The 20254-nt window shown below is 45.0% G+C and overlaps 1 protein-coding gene and 1 non-coding gene across 15 annotated transcripts in view; both read left to right on the forward strand.

Moving 5' to 3' along the window:
* The window catches only part of LOC110523649 (guanine nucleotide exchange factor VAV2), a 242212-nt gene that overhangs the window by 170618 nt on the left and 51340 nt on the right, over positions 1-20254 (forward strand). For all 14 annotated transcript variants that reach the window (XM_036977317.1, XM_036977309.1, XM_036977311.1 and 11 more), the window contains exon 4: positions 5613-5681. In XM_036977317.1, coding sequence (XP_036833212.1) covers positions 5613-5681 — 69 coding nt within the window. The remainder of the gene's footprint in view (positions 1-5612; positions 5682-20254) is intronic.
* Positions 15375-15450, forward strand: trnaa-ugc. The gene has a single exon. It is a non-coding gene; the product is annotated as a tRNA-Ala (tRNA).

Below are 20254 nucleotides of genomic sequence, written 5' to 3' on the forward strand. Positions count from 1 at the left end.
CCCTGTTCTCTCTCCTGATAGTTAAATAGTCAAATCAATCTCCCTCCCTCCTTCTCCTCGTGATAACTATCCTCAGCTAATCCAAAACCACCTCTTAGTTTACAGTAGGCTGACACACTTCTCCTTAAGTGTCCTAATTCACCCCTGTGTTTGTGTGTTTGTGTTTGTGTGTGTGTGTGTGTGTGTGTGTGTGTGTGTGTGTGTGTGTGTGTGTGTGTGTGTGCGTGTGACTGTGTGCGTGTGACTGTGTTCCCTCAGTGTGTCAGAGTGCTGTAGTGTGCGTGAGATCAGAGCTCCACAGTGAGAAAGAGGGCAACAGACACAGAGGCTGCAACACAGCAGGAGAGAGACTGCAGGGGGGAAGTGTCAGGATGCTCTCTCTCTTCCACTCATCCCTCTCTCCTTCATCCCAGGCTGGGGCATTAGGCATGCTAATGCCCACTCAGGACAGTGTGTGACAAAAGACACGTTAGCCACTCATATACATTACACGTCACACAATACACACAGTATACATGTATACACCCTCAACTCTATACATGTAGATTGCAAATTCTTATACTAATTCACAGATTACTCACATAACACACATAATCATGCATACGTTACACACAGTAAATATGAATGAGTCATGCAAAGCTAAATGAAGGGAAAGTCAGATGGACGTTTATCAGGGTTGCTGGGTGAACTACCACAAGATGAGGCCTGATAGAACGTACTGCCTCAACTACACTGAACTGTTTCTCTGCTTTGGGCCATTCGGTCCTGCTAGAAGTTACTGCACTGCCTACTGCGACTGTAGTCACACCTAACAACTGTGTAGTTACTTCCTCATAGTTATTTGCTGATAGTGGTTCAACAGCTGCTCTGTCCTCAACACGTGTGCCATTGATTACCTTTACCCAACAGTTTGGCTGTGTGCGCATTGAAAAAGCACTTTAACCTAATCGCGGTCTTGGTCAGTTGACAGGAGAAGGGAGTCAATGGGTGCTGCAGACTGGAATTAGTTCAGAGTCATCCATTGGTAGTCTGGAAATAAACAGTCATAACCTCTACTGCCTGATTATATCTGAACACTGAAACAGGGAGAGGGAGGGAGAGAGAGAGAGCGATGTTGAGAAAGAGAGGTTGAGGAGGAGGGAGTGAGAGAGAGCAATGTTGAGAAAGAGAGGTTGAGGAGGAGGGAGAGAGAGAGAGCGATGTTGAGAAAGAGAGGTTGAGGAGGAGGGAGAGCGATGTTGAGAAAGAGAGGTTGAGGAGGAGGGAGAGAGAGAGAGCGATGTTGAGAAAGAGAGGTTGAGGAGGAGGGAGAGCGATGTTGAGAAAGAGAGGTTGAGGAGGGGGGAGAGAGAGAGCGATGTTGAGAAAGAGAGGTTGAGGAGGAGGGAGAGAGAGAGAGCGATGTTGAGAAAGAGAGGTTGAGGAGGAGGGAGAGCGATGTTGAGAAAGAGAGGTTGAGGAAGAGGGAGAGAGAGAGCGATGTTGAGAAAGAGAGGTTGAGGAGGAGGGAGAGCGATGTTGAGAAAGAGAGGTTGAGGAGGAGGGAGAGAGAGAGCGATGTTGAGAAAGAGAGGTTGATGAGGAGGGAGAGAGAGAGCGATGTTGAGAAAGAGAGGTTGAGAGAGAGGTTGAGAAAGACAGGGACAGCAGTTGAGAGAGAGCGGTTGAGGAAGAGAGAGAGCGAGGTTGAGAAAGGAGGGAGAAAGGGAGCACAACAGAAAGAACTGATTGGAAAGAAAAAAGGAGAGCGAGGGCTGCCAGGTGACCTTTTCCAGGACAGCCAGCCGAGCTCTGTGATGCATTGTGTTCCTTATCCTGATGTTAGTGTGACAAGTTAGTCCCTCATAGTGACCACACAAAACATGTCCCGAGTGATTGTTTTGTAAACAATGCATTGAATACATTGTATTCAGCTAAACATAGATACAGGAGACATGATTTTGTGCCACCTGGAAGGTCTTGGAGTCACCAGCCTGGGGAATCATGACAGCATCAATGAGCAGCCAGTGGTGTTGTTTATTTTAGATGAAAACCTGGGGATATGGTTTGATTGGCCATCTGGTAATTGAATTGACTGATTCTGTTAAACTCCCTTCGGGGTTCCATAGATGTGAGTCCAAGTGACAGAATGAACTGGTTAACTGAAAAGCACAAATTCAGTTAGATAAGAGGCGTGACACAAGAGGCCAGATTTAATATAAACAATTAGTTGAAAAGTGTCATATTCCAGGATAATTGAAAATGGCCAACAGTGTTTACTTAGTGCCTGTACTAATGCTGCTATCACCACAACTAAATAACTGAATTAACAGAATGCACAGTGGATGTCTCTAGGTGAACATGCGGTAATAGGAGATGCAGCTGTGACTGTCAGGGTTCAGTCAGTGCACTATCCACCTGATTATCTCCCACCCACTTCAGACTGAGCCCTAGGTACTTATACACTCTCTCTCTCTCTCTGTCTGTCTCTCTCTCTCTCGCTCTCGCTCTCCTGAACCCACCCACTTCAGACTGAGCCCTAGGTACTTACACACTATCTCTCTCTCTCTGTCTGTCTCTCTCTCGCTCTCGCTCTCCTGAACCCACCCACTTCAGACTGAGCCCTAGGTACTTACACACTCTCTCTCTCTCTCTCTGTCTGTCTGTCTCTCTCCTGAACCCACCCACTTCAGACTGAGCCCTAGGTACTTATAAACTCTCTCTCTCTCTGTCTGTCTCTCTCTCTCCTGAACCCACCCACTTCAGACTGAGCCCTAGGTACTTATAAACTCTCTCTCTCTCTCTGTCTGTCTCTCTCTCTCCTGAACCCACCCACTTCAGACTGAGCCCTAGGTACTTATACACTCTCTCTCTCTCTCTGTCTGTCTCTCTCTCTCCTGAACCCACCCACTTCAGACTGAGCCCTAGGTACTTATACACTCTCTCTCTCTCTGTCTCTCTCTCTCCTGAACCCACCCACTTCAGACTGAGCCCTAGGTACTTATACACTCTCTCTCCCTGTCTGTCTCTCTCTCGCTCTCTCTCTCTCTCCTGATCCCACCCACTTTACCCCCCTCCTCTCCGTCTCTTTTTTTATTTTTTACCTCTGGTGCCCCTGTGTTGATGTAACCTCGTCCCCAGGCTCCAATTGCTGCCGCATCAACAGAGAGAGCCAGCTGGTGGGCGAGATTAGTGTTGATGTAATCAGCTGTGAGATGGGGGTCTGTACGTTTCCTTTATAGGGGCTAGCAGCCTGCTCTGTGAGGAGTGGGTGTCAGCAGCACATACAGTACAGGAAGGAATGGTGTTCCTACCATACACACACACACACATACGCACGCACACACTTTCTTTCACAATCTCCCGTTCTCTTTTTCTCACTCCACGTTTCTATGAGTGATGCAGAACCTTTGTGTGGCCTGTGAATTAGGGGGGTTGATATTGTATATGGACATGGATGAGTGTGCGTGCGCGTTCGGGTGCACGTGTGAGTCTGTGTGTGTGCCAAGGTTATTATAGTTTTGTGATTTTCTATTAGTGTTTATTACGATTCGCTTGAACATTTTATTTGAAATTCAGTTTAGTTTTCCGACTTGACTCACTAGTTTTTATTTAGTTTCTGTTTGATAAAAACATTTCTATTTCATTTTTATTTCTATTTATTTCAGTTTTGGTTTCATTGTTAGGGACAGAAAGTAGCCTAGAAGCCATGTACTGTATGTGTTGTAGGTCTATAGCAGGGGTACACCAGTACTCTTTGAGATGGTCCTGCCACACCTTTCCTAGGTGGCAAAGGTCCGGATGGATATTGTCATTTATAACAAACCCCCACCTTGCGACCCCAAACTGTTCAAACTGTTCACCCTTCTTGTTGGCAGAAATACAATTTAACCGTTTAAAGGAAATGTCCTGTAATTCTACACATTTTCCACATTATGTGTATTCATATGATACCAGGTGTCGAATCCTGACCCGAGTTCCAAAAATCAAATAATAGATGTCTCACCTTGTCTTTCTCTTGTAATTATTTGGGGGTGCTCTTGGTGATGAACTTGGTTTGGGTTTTCCCTTGTATCTCTGTTCCCACAGGCTGCCATCTTCTGACTCTACAGTACATGTACTTTTGTCCTTTCCACTCAAATGAATCCCATACGGGGCTTTGCCTTTCGCGACTGACCACTGCTGGTTTACTGCCACCATTGTTCATGCCTATGGTTCACACTCATGCGCCACGCTTGCCCTTGGATTTCTTCCCTGTTAGCTACTGATAGCTAGTGATAGTGACGCACAAGCTAGGCCTATTTGAAACATCGCTATCTACTGGCTCCATTTACCTGCACGATTCAGATTCTCGAAAACCCCTTTTGCAGGCAAAGATAAAAGTGTCTGTCTATTTTGTGTTTTTCAAATGTTTTTCTTAGTGTTAGTGTTAGTGTGTGTGTGTGTGTGTGTGTGTGTGTGTGCGTGTGCGTGTGCGTGTGCGTGTGTGTGTGTGTGTGTGTGGTATTAATGGCTGTAGGACAGGGCTTCACATGTTTTGAAGTCACATTATCCATGGTGATCCAAGGTCAATACTCCAGTGTCCCATACACTACAGATAAATCCATTGCACTGTATTTGATTGCTCCGCAACTACTTAAATAGTTTCCCGGCTTAAAAATGGCACGATGCCGGCAATCATCATAGACCTAGTCATCCAAAACAGAAGAACATCCGTGCATGGCGGAGGCAGAAATGACAAATACCACTTGTTGAGGCATTTGTAAACTTGAAACAAACGTGATAAGAAATGTGTTGCATGTGGAGGACACATTATCACACCACAGTAAAGACTACATTACCCACGCATGGTAGCACATAGATACTTGTGGTCCTGACTGCCCCAATAGATTTACTAGACATATTCAGAGAAATGGTTCATGGCATGTTAGCATTCGGACATTTAGCATTGTGTCTATCATCCATATGAAATGAATACATTTTTTTCTCAATGCACACGCAGCACACAACTGAACGAGGTAGCATGTTCTGAAATGCAGCTTGTATACAATCTGGTACTCTTAATATCTCACCATCGCTTAATTCACCCAATATGCTTTTTCACCTTTAGCCTCTGTTAAAGTTCCAGATGAAGCATCTTGATGAAATTCCAGGAGAAAAAGATTGAGAAATCCAACTATTTAAGTGGCTAATTGATTAGTCATCCATTTGAACATTCTAGCATTCCCTGGAGGGCTCTACTCAATTAGAGAGAAAGGAATTGGAAAAGGGCTCAATCTTATGGATTTGAGTCAAACTTTATGGTTTAAGTAAATCTCAAATTACACCTTATTTCCCATACAGGGGTTAAAACAGGAAATTGTGTAATTTGAGAAATAGCCTTTGTGGGATACTAAGCTACAGTATGCCAGTCAGCCTTGCACAGACTGTTTGACTTTGTGTGTTCTATGTTGATGGCTGATTTGTGTCTATGGGGGAACAGTGGAGCTCATGAATAAATGAGACTGTTGTATTATAGATGATGATGATGGCGTGAGATTGACAACTTGACTGATAGACACTCATCCCCGCTGTTACCATATCTTACTGTGGCTAATTCTGTCTCTCTTTCTCCCTCCGTGTGTGTGTTTTAGGCCCTTTCCTTCAGAGGACACTGCTCTAAATGAGGATGACGTGTACCGGAGTCTTGAGGAGCTAGCAGAGTATGTAGCCAGCCCCCCTGCTGCACCCCTCATCACACACACACACACACACACACACACACACACACACACACACACACACACACACACAAATGGCATTCGGAAGTAGCAGCAGCAGCACAGCCGTAACCGTTCATACTGCCACCTTCCTCCGTCCTCCTGTTTACACAAACTCCCTGCCCTCCGTCACTCTGTCCGTTGCCATGGTGACACCAGTAGAACATTGGCTTCCTGCCTGCCACGTTGGCTCAGTGACTCTATGGCTGGCTGGCTGCATGGCTTGGGTGATGAGTGGGTGGGTGTGAAAGCCAGCTCAGGTCAAAGGAGCGGCAGAGGCAGGGAGGCTGGCCTGGGGTGGGGTGGTAGGGTGGAGGCTGTGTTACGCGACAGCTCCCATTCCTCTGATTAATGGAGAATAATTAGGTGCTGCGCTGAGATAGGTGTCATTCATCACCCAGAGAAAGTGAGGAGGAATGGAGGGGGGGGGATAACAGAGTGCCACCACTACTGCCTGCTGAATAGATTACTGAAGGAAAACGTGCAGAAGCATAGAGGAGTGAGGGCTAGGCAGGCTAATACTGGATTAAGGCTCAGCTTAGCCTCCAGCCCAACCCAACACTGGGGCCTTACTGGAAAAGGCAGCTCTGTTTCCAGACATAGAGAGAATAGTAAACACACAGGTGCTGGGCTGCATGTCATACAGTGTAGCTTGGTTTAGGAAGGATCTTCCATAAGCACCCAATGCAAAGTTTCCATCCAACGACCTTAGTCAGAGCAATGACAAAGCAATCTCAAAAGGTTGTTGGATAAGGCACGTAGAATGAGGCATTTGATTGTAATGCATCATTGTGGTGGTCCTGTGATGCCTTACCTACAGTTGTGTTGTAGGTAGCACAAAGGGTATCAGCAGGTCCTAGTGGAAAGGTCCTCTGCTTTGATTACATCCCTTTTAGTTTGCCCTTTATCTTTTGACCCCACGCCCTATAACCCAACCTCTCTCTGATACGTGGTCATAACACCTTCTCTGACCTGCCCGGAGCCTTTGGTGACCCCTAGTCATTCCACGGAGGTTGGGCCTTGGCCCCAGCTTCCTACTCCGGTGTGAACCTGCTCTTTGTCTCACCTCCAGGTGCAAAGTGCTGCTGTATCTTATTGAATTAATGAAGCCACGGTGCTTCACGGACCTTTAGAGGATTAGATATGCTTTTCATTATCATCTACGGCCCCAGTCCACGTAATTGATTCATCAGGAGATCCTGCATGTAATGGAGTAGGACACACTCAAGCAAGGAGTAATCTCACGCTCATAGTGTTGTTAATTGGCCCATGATATTGATGTACGGTCAATTTAAGATGAGTGTGTGACTGAAATGAGAGAGCGATATGCCAGTGGATGAGTAGGTTTAACTATATTGAACAAAAATATTAAAGCAACATGCAACATTTTCAAAGATTTTACTGAGCTACAGTTCATATAAGGAAATCAGTCAAATGAAATACATGAATTAGGCCCTAATCTATGGATTTCACATGACTGGGCAGGGGTGTAGCCATGGGTGGGCCTTTCAGTGCTTAGGCCCACCCACTAGGCAGCCAGGCCCTACCACTGGGGAGCCAGGCCTAGTCAATCAGAATTAGTTTTCCCCCAAAAAGGGCTTCATTACAGACAGAAATACTCCTTATCACCCCCCCACCAATGATACCGCAGGTGAAGAAGCCGGATGTGGAGATTAAGCACTGGCAAGTTTTAAATGTTTTATTTATTTAAATAGGCAAGTCAGTTCTTATTTACAATGACTTACTATCCCAGCCAAATCCGGACAACGCTGTGCCAACTGTGTGCCGCCCTATTCAGTCTGGATTTGAACCAGGGACTGTAGTGACGCCTCTTGCACTGAAATGCAGTGCCTTAGACCGCTGCACCACTTGTGGTCTGCGGTTGTGAGGTTGGTTGGATGTACTACAAAATCATCTGAAACTACATTGGAGGCAGCTTATGTTAGAGAAATTAATATTAAATTCTTTGCCAAAGGCTCTGGTAGATTTTCCTGCAGTCAGCACCTTAATTACACGCTCTCTTTAAAACTTGAGACATCTGTGGCATCGTGTTGTGTGACAAAACTGCACATTTTAAGTGGCCTTTTATTGTCCCCAGCACAAAGTGCACCTGTGTAATGATCACACTGTTTAATCAGCTTCTTGATATGCCACACCTGTCAGGTGGATGGATTATCTTGGCTAAGGAGAAATGCTCACTAACAGGGATGCAAACACATTTGTGCACAAAAGTTGAGAGATGTAAGCTTTTTTTGCGTATAGAAAATGTCTGGGATTCTTTTATTTCAGCTCATGAAACATGGGACCAACACTTTACATGGTGCGTTTATATTTTTGTACAGTGTATTTATGTACTGTATTTATCTATACTAGTGTAAAACCAAATCAAGCGTGTGGTTCTTTGTATTGTAGTGAAAGATACATAAGACTACATTAGGCTGCAACTGACAGAACATTGAAGGTTTAGTTCATGTTAAGGGACTCTTGTGATTGTCTGTTGGAGTAAAAGTCTCAGTAAAGGTCATATTCGATACCTTGCTGAATGAACTATTTCCAAGTTAATAGTATCATGGCAAATGCGTTCATGTCAAGGTACATGTAAGAGGAATGAAGATGGTGGATGGTAGTGTGAGCCCATCTGAAATGGCCTGGTCCTTAAATTGAGTTTGTATGTGTACATCTGTTTACCTGAGGCAGGGTCTCCTTAATTACGGTGTCAGGTTCATCTTTACAACCTTAGCACTGCTTCCGGCCTGCGGCTCTGTAATGTCAACTCCCAGCAGTGCTCTGCTCTTTGCTGTGCGTTAGTCCTTCCTGGAGTTGACAAAGCATGAAATGGGTGCAGTTGTCAAGGGACTATTTTTGTCTGAATGACAATCTTCAGATTGAGAAGCAAATGTTGTCAGAAAGGCTTTACATCAAGACAATAACAGTATATTTCTATCACTCCTTGGTGGGGAGTCAGATTCAAGGCTGACAACTCAATGTACTGTAAAGTTAGAACCAAAGAGTGTTACAGTTGACATCACAGAGGATCTGGGGACATTCTATCACTGACTAGGCCTAATTGATGAGCATTTAGGGAATTCTACATTGAGTAAAGTATACCCTTACGACAAAAAACACATGAAATCGCATTTTCAGATGTGAAATAGCTGTTTTCACATGTTGAGCTTTAAATAAACACTTTGTTTCAATTAAAGATCGCCACTTTAAACACCTTTAATGTTATTATATGGTGCAATCCTCCAGTGAGTGGGTTTCTTTATTTTGTACCATTAAGCAAAACTTCTGAAGTATAGGAGAAAATTGTTCTTAGTATTGCAAACAAAAATATTGATATTGAAAGCAAAACATAAACCCAAAAGTATTGAGAGAAAAATATAATATTGCAAGGAAAAACATTTCATGAATGGATGCCAAAAAAAAGTTTTCTGTGAGAGATATTTGATGAAAATGCAATTAAATACATTTTCTGCAATTTTCAATTTTATTTGACATTTTTCGAATGAAATGTTTTTGTAAAGGTAGTGCTGAGACATATCCCCTGCTCCCCCACAAGATCCATAGACCATATCCCTGAGACTACACTGCCTGTGTGGGATGGATGTTTATGTCACGTGTACAACATCATGTCAGGGTGAAGGAGCCAATCTAATACAGAATGTGGAGGTGGGTATGAGGTTAGTCCTTTATTGGTAGGAGAGCTCCCCTGCTGATAACAGTAGGAGTGGCATGCAGGTGGTGCTCTCTCCATATGTTGCTCTTTATCCAACTAGTCCTCCTTCAAGCCTGGGCAATGTCACCTTGTCTGGCCATGGCTTCCCATTCATATCATCACTATTGACTTGATTTTCTATAATGGAAGCTTCTCTATTGTCAAACATGTAAAGTGTGGTGTACTGCAGGGCAACTCTCAAAGCCCTCTACTCTTTTCTATTTTTACCAATGACCTGCCGCTGGCATTAAACAAAGCATGTGTGTCCATGTATGCTGATGATTCAAACATATACGCATCAGCAACCACAGCTAATGAAGTCAATGAAACCATTAACTTAGAGTTGCATTCTGTTTTGGAATGAGTGGCCAGTAATAAACTAGTCCTGAACATATCTGTTTCGGGACAAATAATTTCCAAAGTTCTAGACCTCATCTGAATCTGGTAATGAATAATCTTGCTGTTGAACAAGTTGAGGAGACTAAATTACTTGGTGTTACCTTAAATTGTAAAATGTCCATAGTCAAAACATATAGATTCAGTCATTGTAAAGCTGGAGAGAGGTCTGTTCCACACCACAGTCCAAAAAGGCAAGTTCTGCAGGATCTAGTTTGGTCTTATCTTGATTATTGTCCAGTCGTGTGGTCGTACAGTATGCTGCAAAGAAAGACCTAGTTAAGCTGCAGCTGGCCCAGAACAGAGCAGCACGTCTTGCTCTTTATTGTAATCAGAGGGCTAATATTAGTACTATGCATGCCAGTCTCTCTTGGCTAAGAGTTGAGGATAGACTGACTGCATCACTTCTTCTTTTTATTGGAAACATTGAAACACTGAAAATCGCATACATTTTATGCATAGTCAACTTACACACAGCTCTGACACATTCACTTACCCCACTAGACATGTCACCAGGGGTCTTTTCACGGTCGACAAATCAAGAACAAATTCAAGAAAGTGTACAGTATTATGTGGAGCCAATTTTGCATGGAGCTCTATTCCATCTCATATTGCTCAAATAAACAGCAAACCTGGTTTAGAAAAACAGATAAAGTGGGGCCTTCCGAGTGGCGCAGCAGTCTAAGGCGTCATTACAGACCCGGGTTTGATCCCAGGCTGTGTCGCAGCCAGCGGCGACTGGGAGACCCATGAGGCAGCGCACAATAGGCATAGCGTCGTCTGGGTTAGGGGAGGGTTTGGCCCAGCCCTGTCCTTGTCCCATCGTGCTCTAGCGACTCCTTGTGGAGGGCCGGGCGCATGCAGGCTGACTTCAGTCGCCAGTTGTACTATGTTTCCTCCGACACATTGGTGCGGCTTGCTTCCAGGTTAAGTGAGCAGTACGGCTTGGCAGGGTCGTGTTTCGGAGGATGCATGGCTCTCAACCTAGACTCTCTCCCAAGTCCGTATGGGAGTTGCAGCGATGGGACAAGATTGTAACTACCAATTGGATATCACGAAAAAGGGGTAAAAACTTAAAAAAAAAAAAAAAAAAAAAGATCAACACCTCACAGCACTACGCCTCTCCCCTCTTTGACCAAGATAGTTTGTGTGTATGTATTGATATGTAAGCTACGTGTGCTTTTTACATTTAATTTTTTTTTTACTTCTGTCCTTGAGCTGTTCTTGTCTATTAATGTTCTGTATTATGTCATGTTTCATGTTTTGTGTGGACCCCAGGAAGTAGCTTCTGAGTAGCTTCTGCTTTTGCAGCAGGTAAGGGGGATCCTAATATCCAACCAAATACCAAATACTGTATCTGTCTGTTCATGTTAGGTATTGTTGGGAAAAGCAGTGAAAAGATGACCTATTAAAGAGCTTGAAGGAGAATTCAGGTTTGCTCTACATAGAGAAAGTTGGCATCTCCCTACACAGAGAATCTCAAAAGAGTAATGTAACATTGCCTTGAAACAGCCCTCCCAGATACGTACTTGCTCAATGTTTGGACAGCCTCTGAGATCTGATATAGTCAGAGCTAATAAAATGGAAGCCCATGGCAGCAACCTCTCTAACTTCATGAGAAAGAAAGGGCCTCATCGCCCTAAAACTTTCTGATTAAATCAGGGAAGAAAGGGAAGCAAGATATTTCCGTCCCAAGTAAATCTGTTTATTTATCCATCAGCTTACAAATGTGCTGGCCCTAGTCATATGTCTCTGGGTAATCCACTTTTCTACAGTTGCACACACACATTTGTCAGTAATTGCATCGCCAGCCTGGTGGTGGAAACCAGAATGACCTTCCATTGAATTTGGTCTGCACACCCTGCAGTCTGCAGAGAGAGAGTTGAAATTCCCCATATACAGTGAGGGAAAAAGTATTTGATCCCGTGCTGATTTTGTATGTTTGCCCACTGACAAAGAATTTTAATGGTAGGTTTATTTGAACAGTGAGAGACTGAATAACAACAAAAAAATCCAGAAAATGCACGTCAAAAATGTTAATGAGGGAAATAAGTATTTAACCTCCTCTCAATCAGAAAGATTTCTGGCTCCCAGTTGTCTTTTATACAGGTAACGAGCTGAGATTAGGAGCACACTCTTAAAGGGAGTGCTCCTAATCTCAGTTTGTTACCTGTTAAAATACACCTGTCCACAGAAGCAATCTATCAATCAGATTCCAAACTCTCCACCATGGCCAAGATCAAAGAGCTCTCCAAGGATGTCAGAGACAAGATTGTAGACCTACACAAGGCTGGAATGGGCTATAAGACCATCGCCAAGCAGCTTGGTGAGAAGGTGACAACAGTTGGTGCGATTATTCGCAAACGGAAGAAACACAAAATAACTGTCAATCTCCCTGAAATCCAGAAATCCTGCAGCTGCCGCAAGGTCCCCCTGCTCAAGAAAGCACATATACATGCCCGTCTGAAGTTTGCCAATGAACATCTGAATGATTCAGAGGACAACTGGGTGAAAGTGTTGTGGTCAGATGAGACCAAAATGGAGCTCTTTGGCATCAACTCAACTCGCCGTGTTTGGAAGAGGAGGAATGCTGCCTATGACCCCAAGACCACCATCCCCACCGTCAAACATGGAGGTGGAAACATTATGCTTTGGGGGTGTTTTTCTGCTAAGGGGACAGGACCTCCTTCCCTCAGCCAGGGCATTGAAAATGGATCGTGGATGGGTATTCCAGCATGACAATGACCCAAAACACACGGCCAAGGCAACAAAGGAGTGGCTCAAGAAGAAGCACATTAAGGTCCTGGAGTGGCCTAGCTAGTATCCAGACCTTAATCCCATAGAAAATCTGTGGAGGGAGCTGAAGGTTCAAGTTGCCAAACGTCAGCTTCGAAACCTCAATGACTTGGAGAAGATCTGCAAAGAGGAGTGGGACAAAATCCCTCCTGAGATGTGTGCAAACCTGGTGGCCAACTACAAGAAACGTCTGACCCATGTGATTGCCAACAAGGGTTTTGCCACCAAGTACTAAGTCATGTTTTGCAGAGGGGTCAAATACTTATTTCTCTCATTAAAATGTAAATCAATTTATAACATTTTTGACATGCGTTTTTCTTGATTTTTTTGTTTGTTATTCTGTCTCTCACTGTTCAAATAAACCTACCATTAAAATTATAGACTGATCATTTCTTTGTCAGCGGGCAAACGTACAAAATCAGCAGGGGATCAAATACTTTTTTCCCTCACTGTAGTTGACTTTTTCCTCAGCAGAGATGCAGCTCTCAAAAACTGACTGCACTGATGTGAAAATGTGACTGTACCAGTCCCGTTGGATCTACAGTATTTCAAAATCTGTCATTTTGAAACTTCCATTTAAGAGTAGATCTAATCCAAGGGCATTAGAAATGATGATGATATCAGTAGGAGCCTGAGATGACCCTTTATCAGGTGATGGTCAGTGTTGCCAAGCCAACCCAGAGCAGCCAGGCTTGCTGTAGCTCCCTGGTCAATGTCCAAACATGTCATTTAATATGTACAGCTCTGTGAAAAAGTATTTGACCGCTTTCTGATTTTCTCTATTTTGGTATATTTCTGATACTGAATGTTATCAAATCTTCAACCAAACCTACTATTAGATAAAGGGATCCCGAGTTAACAAATAACACTTATTATACTTATTTTATTTATTTAATTAACAAAGTTATGCAACACCCAATTGACCTGTGTGAAAAATGTATTGCCCCCTTACACTCAATAACTAGTTGTGACAATGACTGTAACCAAATGCTTCCTTTAGATGTTGATCAGTCTCTCATGTCGCTGTGGAGGAGTTTTGTCCCACTTCTTACATGCATAACTGCTGTAACTCAGCAACATTTGTGGGTTTTCAAGCATGAACTGTGGGTTTTCAAGCATGAACTGTTCGTTTCAAGTCCTGCCACAACATCCAAATTGAGATTGGGTCCGGACTTTGACTAAGCCATGCCAAAACTTTAAATGTGTTGCTTTTTAGCCATTTTCATGTAAACTGAATTGTGTGTGTTGGATCATTGTCTTGCTGCATGACCCAGCTATGCTTCAGCTCACAGGAAACCGAACGCTGCATTCCACAGTAAGAACCTCATACCTACAGTCAAGCATGGTGGTGGTAGTGTGATGGTTTGGGGATGCTTTGCTGCCTCAGGACCTGAACAACTTGACTTAATAGAAGGAACCATTCATTATGCTCTAATTCTACAGGAGAATGTCAGGCCATCCGTCTGTGAGCTGAAGCGCAGCTGGATCGTGCAGCAAGACAATGACCCGAAACACACAATCAAGTATTATTGGCAGGACTTGAAAGGAGCAGTTCATGCTTGAAAACCCACAGATGTCGCTGGGTTACAGCAGTTCTGCATGGAAGAGTGGGCCAAAACTCCTCCACAGTGACTGAGACTGATCAACAACTACAGGAAGCGTTTGGTTGGCGTTGTTGAGTGTTGCGGGGCAATTACTTTTTCACACAGGGGTATTGGGTGTTGCTTAAAATTGTTTTGTAATAAATGTAATAAGTATGTAATTGTTGTGTTATTTGTTCATACAGGTTCCTTTGATCTAATATTAGGTTTCGGGTTGAAAATCACATTCAGTATAAAAATATGCAAAAGTAGAACAAATCTGAAAGGGGGCAAATACTTTTCCACTGCACTTTAGGTCTATGAGCTGACTCCACAAGACAGGATCACAGCATTAAAACGTCACTCTCGCAGGAGCGTGGGAATTGCACTGAGAGTGAGAGGGGGGGTGGTGCCAGAGCCCAGATATCTGTATGATTATGCTTCAAAATCGTCAGTTGTCAGCTTTAAAAACATGTTAGTTCTACTAGAAACCTGTAACCCAGAGGCCCGTATGTAGCCCTTGATGAAAGTCCAGTGATTCAGAGTGCCCATGTTGGGATGCGGGGTGGAGTGGAGAGCAGTAAAGCAGAAGACACAGAGCCCATTGCGTGCGAACACGCTGGACCTCCTCTGGCCCTGCACTGTGAAATCAGACAAGAGAATTTGCCCAAAATACAGGAGTGAGTCAAGAGGAGAGGAGCAGAGTGGGAAGCACACACTCTCATATCTCTTGTACACACACTCATGCATGTGCCAGTGCGCACACATACAGACACACACAGACATACATTCACACTCATCTACACACAGATCCCCCCCCCCCCCCCCCCCCCCCCCCCCCCCTCAGGAGCTAGTTCATCTTGTTCCTCCTCACTCCCCATACAGTTCATACGCAGATCGCTGCACTAACCATCATCACCGTCATCATTATCATCATTCAGCTAATCATTCAGCCTGTCTCTAGGGTTTTGGGCAAGAATGTGATTTCTTCCTAAATATTGCCCCATCCCCTGAACAAATGTGTCTCTGTGGGGTCATGGGTGCCTTCAGAACAGAGTGCACTCTGGTGATAGGCAGCTCAGACATGGCGGTAGTGTGCCGGCCCACTCTTCCTATCTGTATGCAGCGAGAGTCACACCCAATAAGGGTCCTGTGTTGCTCAGTTGGTAGAGCATGGTGCTTGCAACGCCAGGGTTGTGGGTTTGATTCCCACGGGGGATCAGTATGAAAATGTATGGACTCACAACTGTAAGTCGCTCTGGATCAGAGTGTCTGTTAAATAAGTCAAATGTAAATGAAGGAAGAGGAAACACATCATTTAGAGTGACACCACACCACCTCAATTAAAACTTCAAACCGGTCCCACACAAGGAGAAGGACAATTGTGAATATTTGATGGAGGCTGTAGCGCTCTTCTTCATTTGTTTTCTCTATTCACGCCATCCGCAAAGGTCACAAGATAATATTCCAGTCACATACAGTAGGATGGTAAATAGGGAAGGTCAGAGTTAACCAAGCCCACAATACATCAAATTAGATTACATTTTTGTCCTATGCTATTAATTCCAGTGAATGGAAAATATGTCTCTGTTTGCTATTAACCTTTTCAGAGCAACAGAGAAATTCACACTTACCTTCAAATAGAAGAGTAAACTGGTTGATAGCAATATTAACTCTCCCAATCCTGACAAGATACAGTAACTAGACTTTGGGAATGTTTAAGAGCCAGTTCTACTCTACTGTGGTGGTATGGTAATATGGAAACCCTCCAAACTCAATGACCTATACGTGTCACAAGAATGAGACTTACCAGAAACAATTATTACATAGCACAGAGCCCACTTGTCTAGGAGCAATGGTTGTCACTTAGCTGTAAGCGGGAGTGGACATTTAGTGATGTAAGTGGGAGTACCAGGGAATGCATAGAGGAACCCTAGGAAAGAGAGCCTTCACACACACACGCACACACGCACGCACGCACACACACACACAAACAGTCTTGCACACATTCTTGCACACATTCTTGCACAGCTAACCTTGTGGGGACATGCAATTCAGTCCCATTCAAAATCCTATTTTCCATAACCCCTAACCTTAACCCTAACATTAACCTTTACCCAAAAACCTAACCCTAACCCAAAACTATCCATAGCTCCTTAACCTAATTCTAACACTAATTCTAACCTCAACCCTAAACCCCCTAGAAATAGCATTTGACCTTGTGGGGACCAGCAAAATGAAGACAATGACAATGAGAAAAGTAGAGGAGATCAAGGAGGAGAGGAGAAGAGAGCTTTAAGAAGCAAAAAAGCAGCTGACGAACAGAAGACACCATACAGGCCCTGAAGGAGCGGCTACCCAGGGTCATTAACCCCAGCCCACCTCACACCATGCTCTACCCACTCACACCAACCAGCTCCAGGAGATCCCTCTCCATCCAACACCAACTTGTCTCCCCCAGAAGATCCCACTACAACCAACACCAACCCTGCTCCCTCAGATCCCTCTCCAACAAATAACAACCTCCCTAGCACCTCTGCTAGCTCAACCAACACTCCCACCTCAGCTCATCTCCAAGAACAACCTGGGATTGGAGTCATTCTCTTTGACTCCAACGACAAACATCTACAGGAAAGAGAACTACTAGCTGGCTTGAAGCTGAGAAAAATATGGTGCCCCACGATCCAGAGTGCCCTCAAAATAATTTCAGAGGACACTTTAATAGGAGCGAAGACGATAATATTACACACTGGAACGAATGACCTAAAGAACACTAGAGGACTTGTGGCCCCAGCTATGGCAGAAGTAGCCATTATGACCACAGAGAGATACCTGCAAGAATTATAATTGAATCTCTTCTCCCGCCCTGCAATGTGCCATTCAATATTATTTTAGAAAAAAATGCAGAGCTTTCAAGAAAATGAGTAGTAAGGCATAAAGTATTTTTGGCACACCACAAATATATCCACCCTTACCACATGCAAGACCACGTCCACCTAAACAGGTTGTAAAAGTCTTTACAAGGGTACTAAAGTCCAGAGCCAATATGGGAAAAAAGACCAGGAACATCGAGCCTATGGGAAAATAAGAACACCATAGCACTCCATTCAGAGAAGCCATCACCTCACCCCGAGAGCCCAGCACTCAACCCAGAGAACCCAGCACTCGGAGAGTCTAGCCCTCCACCCGGAGAGTCCAGCCTCCACCCTTGAGAACTTGAGAAGCCAGCACTCCACCCGGAGAAGCCAGCAAACCACCCGGAGAAGCCAGCAATCCATCCGGAGAAGCCGGCAATCCACCCGGAGAAGCCGGCAATCCACCCGGAGAGACCATCACCTCACCCAGAGAGACCAGTACTCCACCAAGAGAGCCCAGTACTCCACCAAGATAAACCAGTACTCCACCAAGATAAACAAGTACTCCACCAAGGGAAACCAGTACTCCACCAAGAGAAACCAGTACTCCACCAAGAGAGACCAGTACTCCACCAAGAGAGACCAGTACTCCACCAAGAGAAACCAGTGCTCCACCAAGAGAGACCAGTACTCCACCAAGAGAAACCAGTGCTCCACCAAGAGAGACCAGTACTTCACCAAGAGAGACCAGTACGTCACCAAGAGAGCCCAGGTCTCCACCCAGAAAGACCAGGACTCCGCCCAGAGTTCACCACTCCATTGGCCACCACTCAATACCACACCCCATTACCTCCCATGCTGACAGGACAGCACCCCCCCACCCCATTACCTCCCATGTTGACAGGACAGCACCCCCCACCCCATTACCTCCCATGCTGACAGGACAGCACCCCCCCACCCCATTACCTCCCATGTTGACAGGACAGCACCCCCCACCCCATTACCTCCCATGCTGACAGGACAGCAACCCCCCCACCCCATTACCTCCCATGCTGACAGGACAGCAACCCCCCACCCCATTACCTCCCATGCTGACAGGACAGCAACCCCCCACCCCATTACCTCCCATGCTGACAGGACAGCACCCCCCACCCCATTATCTCCCATGCTGACAGGACAGCACCCCCCCCCCCCACCCCATTACCTCCCATGTTGACAGGACAGCACCCCCCCACCCCAATACCTCCCATGTTGACAGGACAGCACCCCCCCACCCCATTACCTCCCATGTTGACAGGACAGCACCCCCCCCACCCCATTACCTCCCATGCTGACAGGACAGCACCCCCCTCAACCCATTACCTCCAATGTTGACATGACAGCACCCCCCCACCCCATTACCTCCCAAGCTGACATAACAGCACCCCCCCCACCCCATTACCTCCCATGCTGACATGACAGCACCCCCCCACCCCATTTCTCCCATGCTGACATGACAGCATCCCCCCACGCCATTACCCTCATGCCGACACCCCTGTACCATTGAGACCAACTTTCCAGCAAGACAACTATCCAGAAGTGGCACGAAGAATAGAGCACCCTGCTGCAGCTGAGCTAAACCAGAAAAGGCATCTACTGAACATAATCTGATCCAAAATCCCCCAAAATCTTTGTTATTATAAGAAATATAATTCTTAGAAAAACAATCTATTATCAATATGATTTCAGCTTTAGATAAGCCACCCAGGAAAGGGTTCAAATTAGTTCATGTCAATATATGTAGCCTCAGAAACAGAGTTCATGAGATTAGTAATTTGCCAATTATTTGTGAGACTCACTTAGACAGCACCTTTGATGATATAGTAGGAATACAAGGATATAACATCTATAGAAAAGACAGAAATGTCTATGGAGGATGTGTTGCTCTATATATTCAGAGCCATATTCCTGTAACGCTCAGAGAGGATCTCATGACAAATGAAGTAGAAGTGCTGTGGTTGCAGGTTCACTTGCCTCATCTGAAGCCTCTTCTTTTAGGGGGCTGCTATGTATTTTCTTGGTGTCCTGAACGTTGACTGGTCATCACCTAGTTGTCCTCTCAAGAAGAAGCTTCTTACTGTGACGAATGCCTGGTGCATGACCCAGGTTGTCACTCAACCAACTACAGTGTATACCAATCGTGTTGGATCTCTCTTAAAAACCCTTCCTTAACCTGTCTCCTCCCATTCATCTACACTGGACTTAACAAGTGACATCAATAAGGGATTATAGCTTAATGTTTAACCGTTATATTTATTTTTAAATGTAATCTAATTGAAATACCTTGTCTATAACTGTTCTGTACTTTGATGTGTATGTTTTATGTGGACCCCAGGAAGAGTAGCTGCTGCATGTGCAGTAGCTAATGGGGATCCTAATAAACAAAACAAACACACACACACACACACACACGCGCGCACACACACACACACACACACACACACACGCGCACGCACACGCACACACCACACACGCGCGCGCGCACACACACACACACACACACACGCGCACGCACACGCACACGCACACACGCGCACGCACACGCACACACACACACACACACGCGCGCATCACAGTCTGAGCCTGTGCACTGCTGGAATCTCTGCTAATTAAAGGTCATTCAGTCAGTGTGGTGCCAAAAGAAAACCAAAAGAAACCGTTTCCCCAGTTTACCATGGCCTCCAGGTCTCAGTATTTTACAGTATAGTAGGTAGAAAACTCCACAATTGCTGTGGAACTAATGAGTTTCAATAGAAAAATACGTTCATTAGACCACTGCCTTTTATTCCCTCGGTTACGCTGTCAAACAACCACATTCTTACAATGCCTGGAGCAGGCGTTCAATTCACTTTGCTTTGTGTTTTCTTTAGTCCTCAGAAAATGACTGAAGGGAACAAACAACTTGGAGCCTTTCAGGATTTCTGTGTTTTCTGGTTGTGAGAATTAGCATAGAATGGTGTTTTGATGTTCAACAGAGGCTTTAGATGTGGCTAGAGCAGAAAGAGAGAAGGAGAGGGCGAGAGAGCGAGAGAGGGGGCGGGGGCAGAGGGAGCTCTCTGTGGTGGTCTAAGGCGAGCCGTATGCCTGTGCTGGTGGAGAACGTCATGACCATAGAACCACAACAGTATGTAA

Source organism: Oncorhynchus mykiss, chromosome 5 (assembly GCF_013265735.2).
Source record: "Oncorhynchus mykiss isolate Arlee chromosome 5, USDA_OmykA_1.1, whole genome shotgun sequence".
Classification (NCBI taxonomy): domain Eukaryota; kingdom Metazoa; phylum Chordata; class Actinopteri; order Salmoniformes; family Salmonidae; genus Oncorhynchus; species Oncorhynchus mykiss.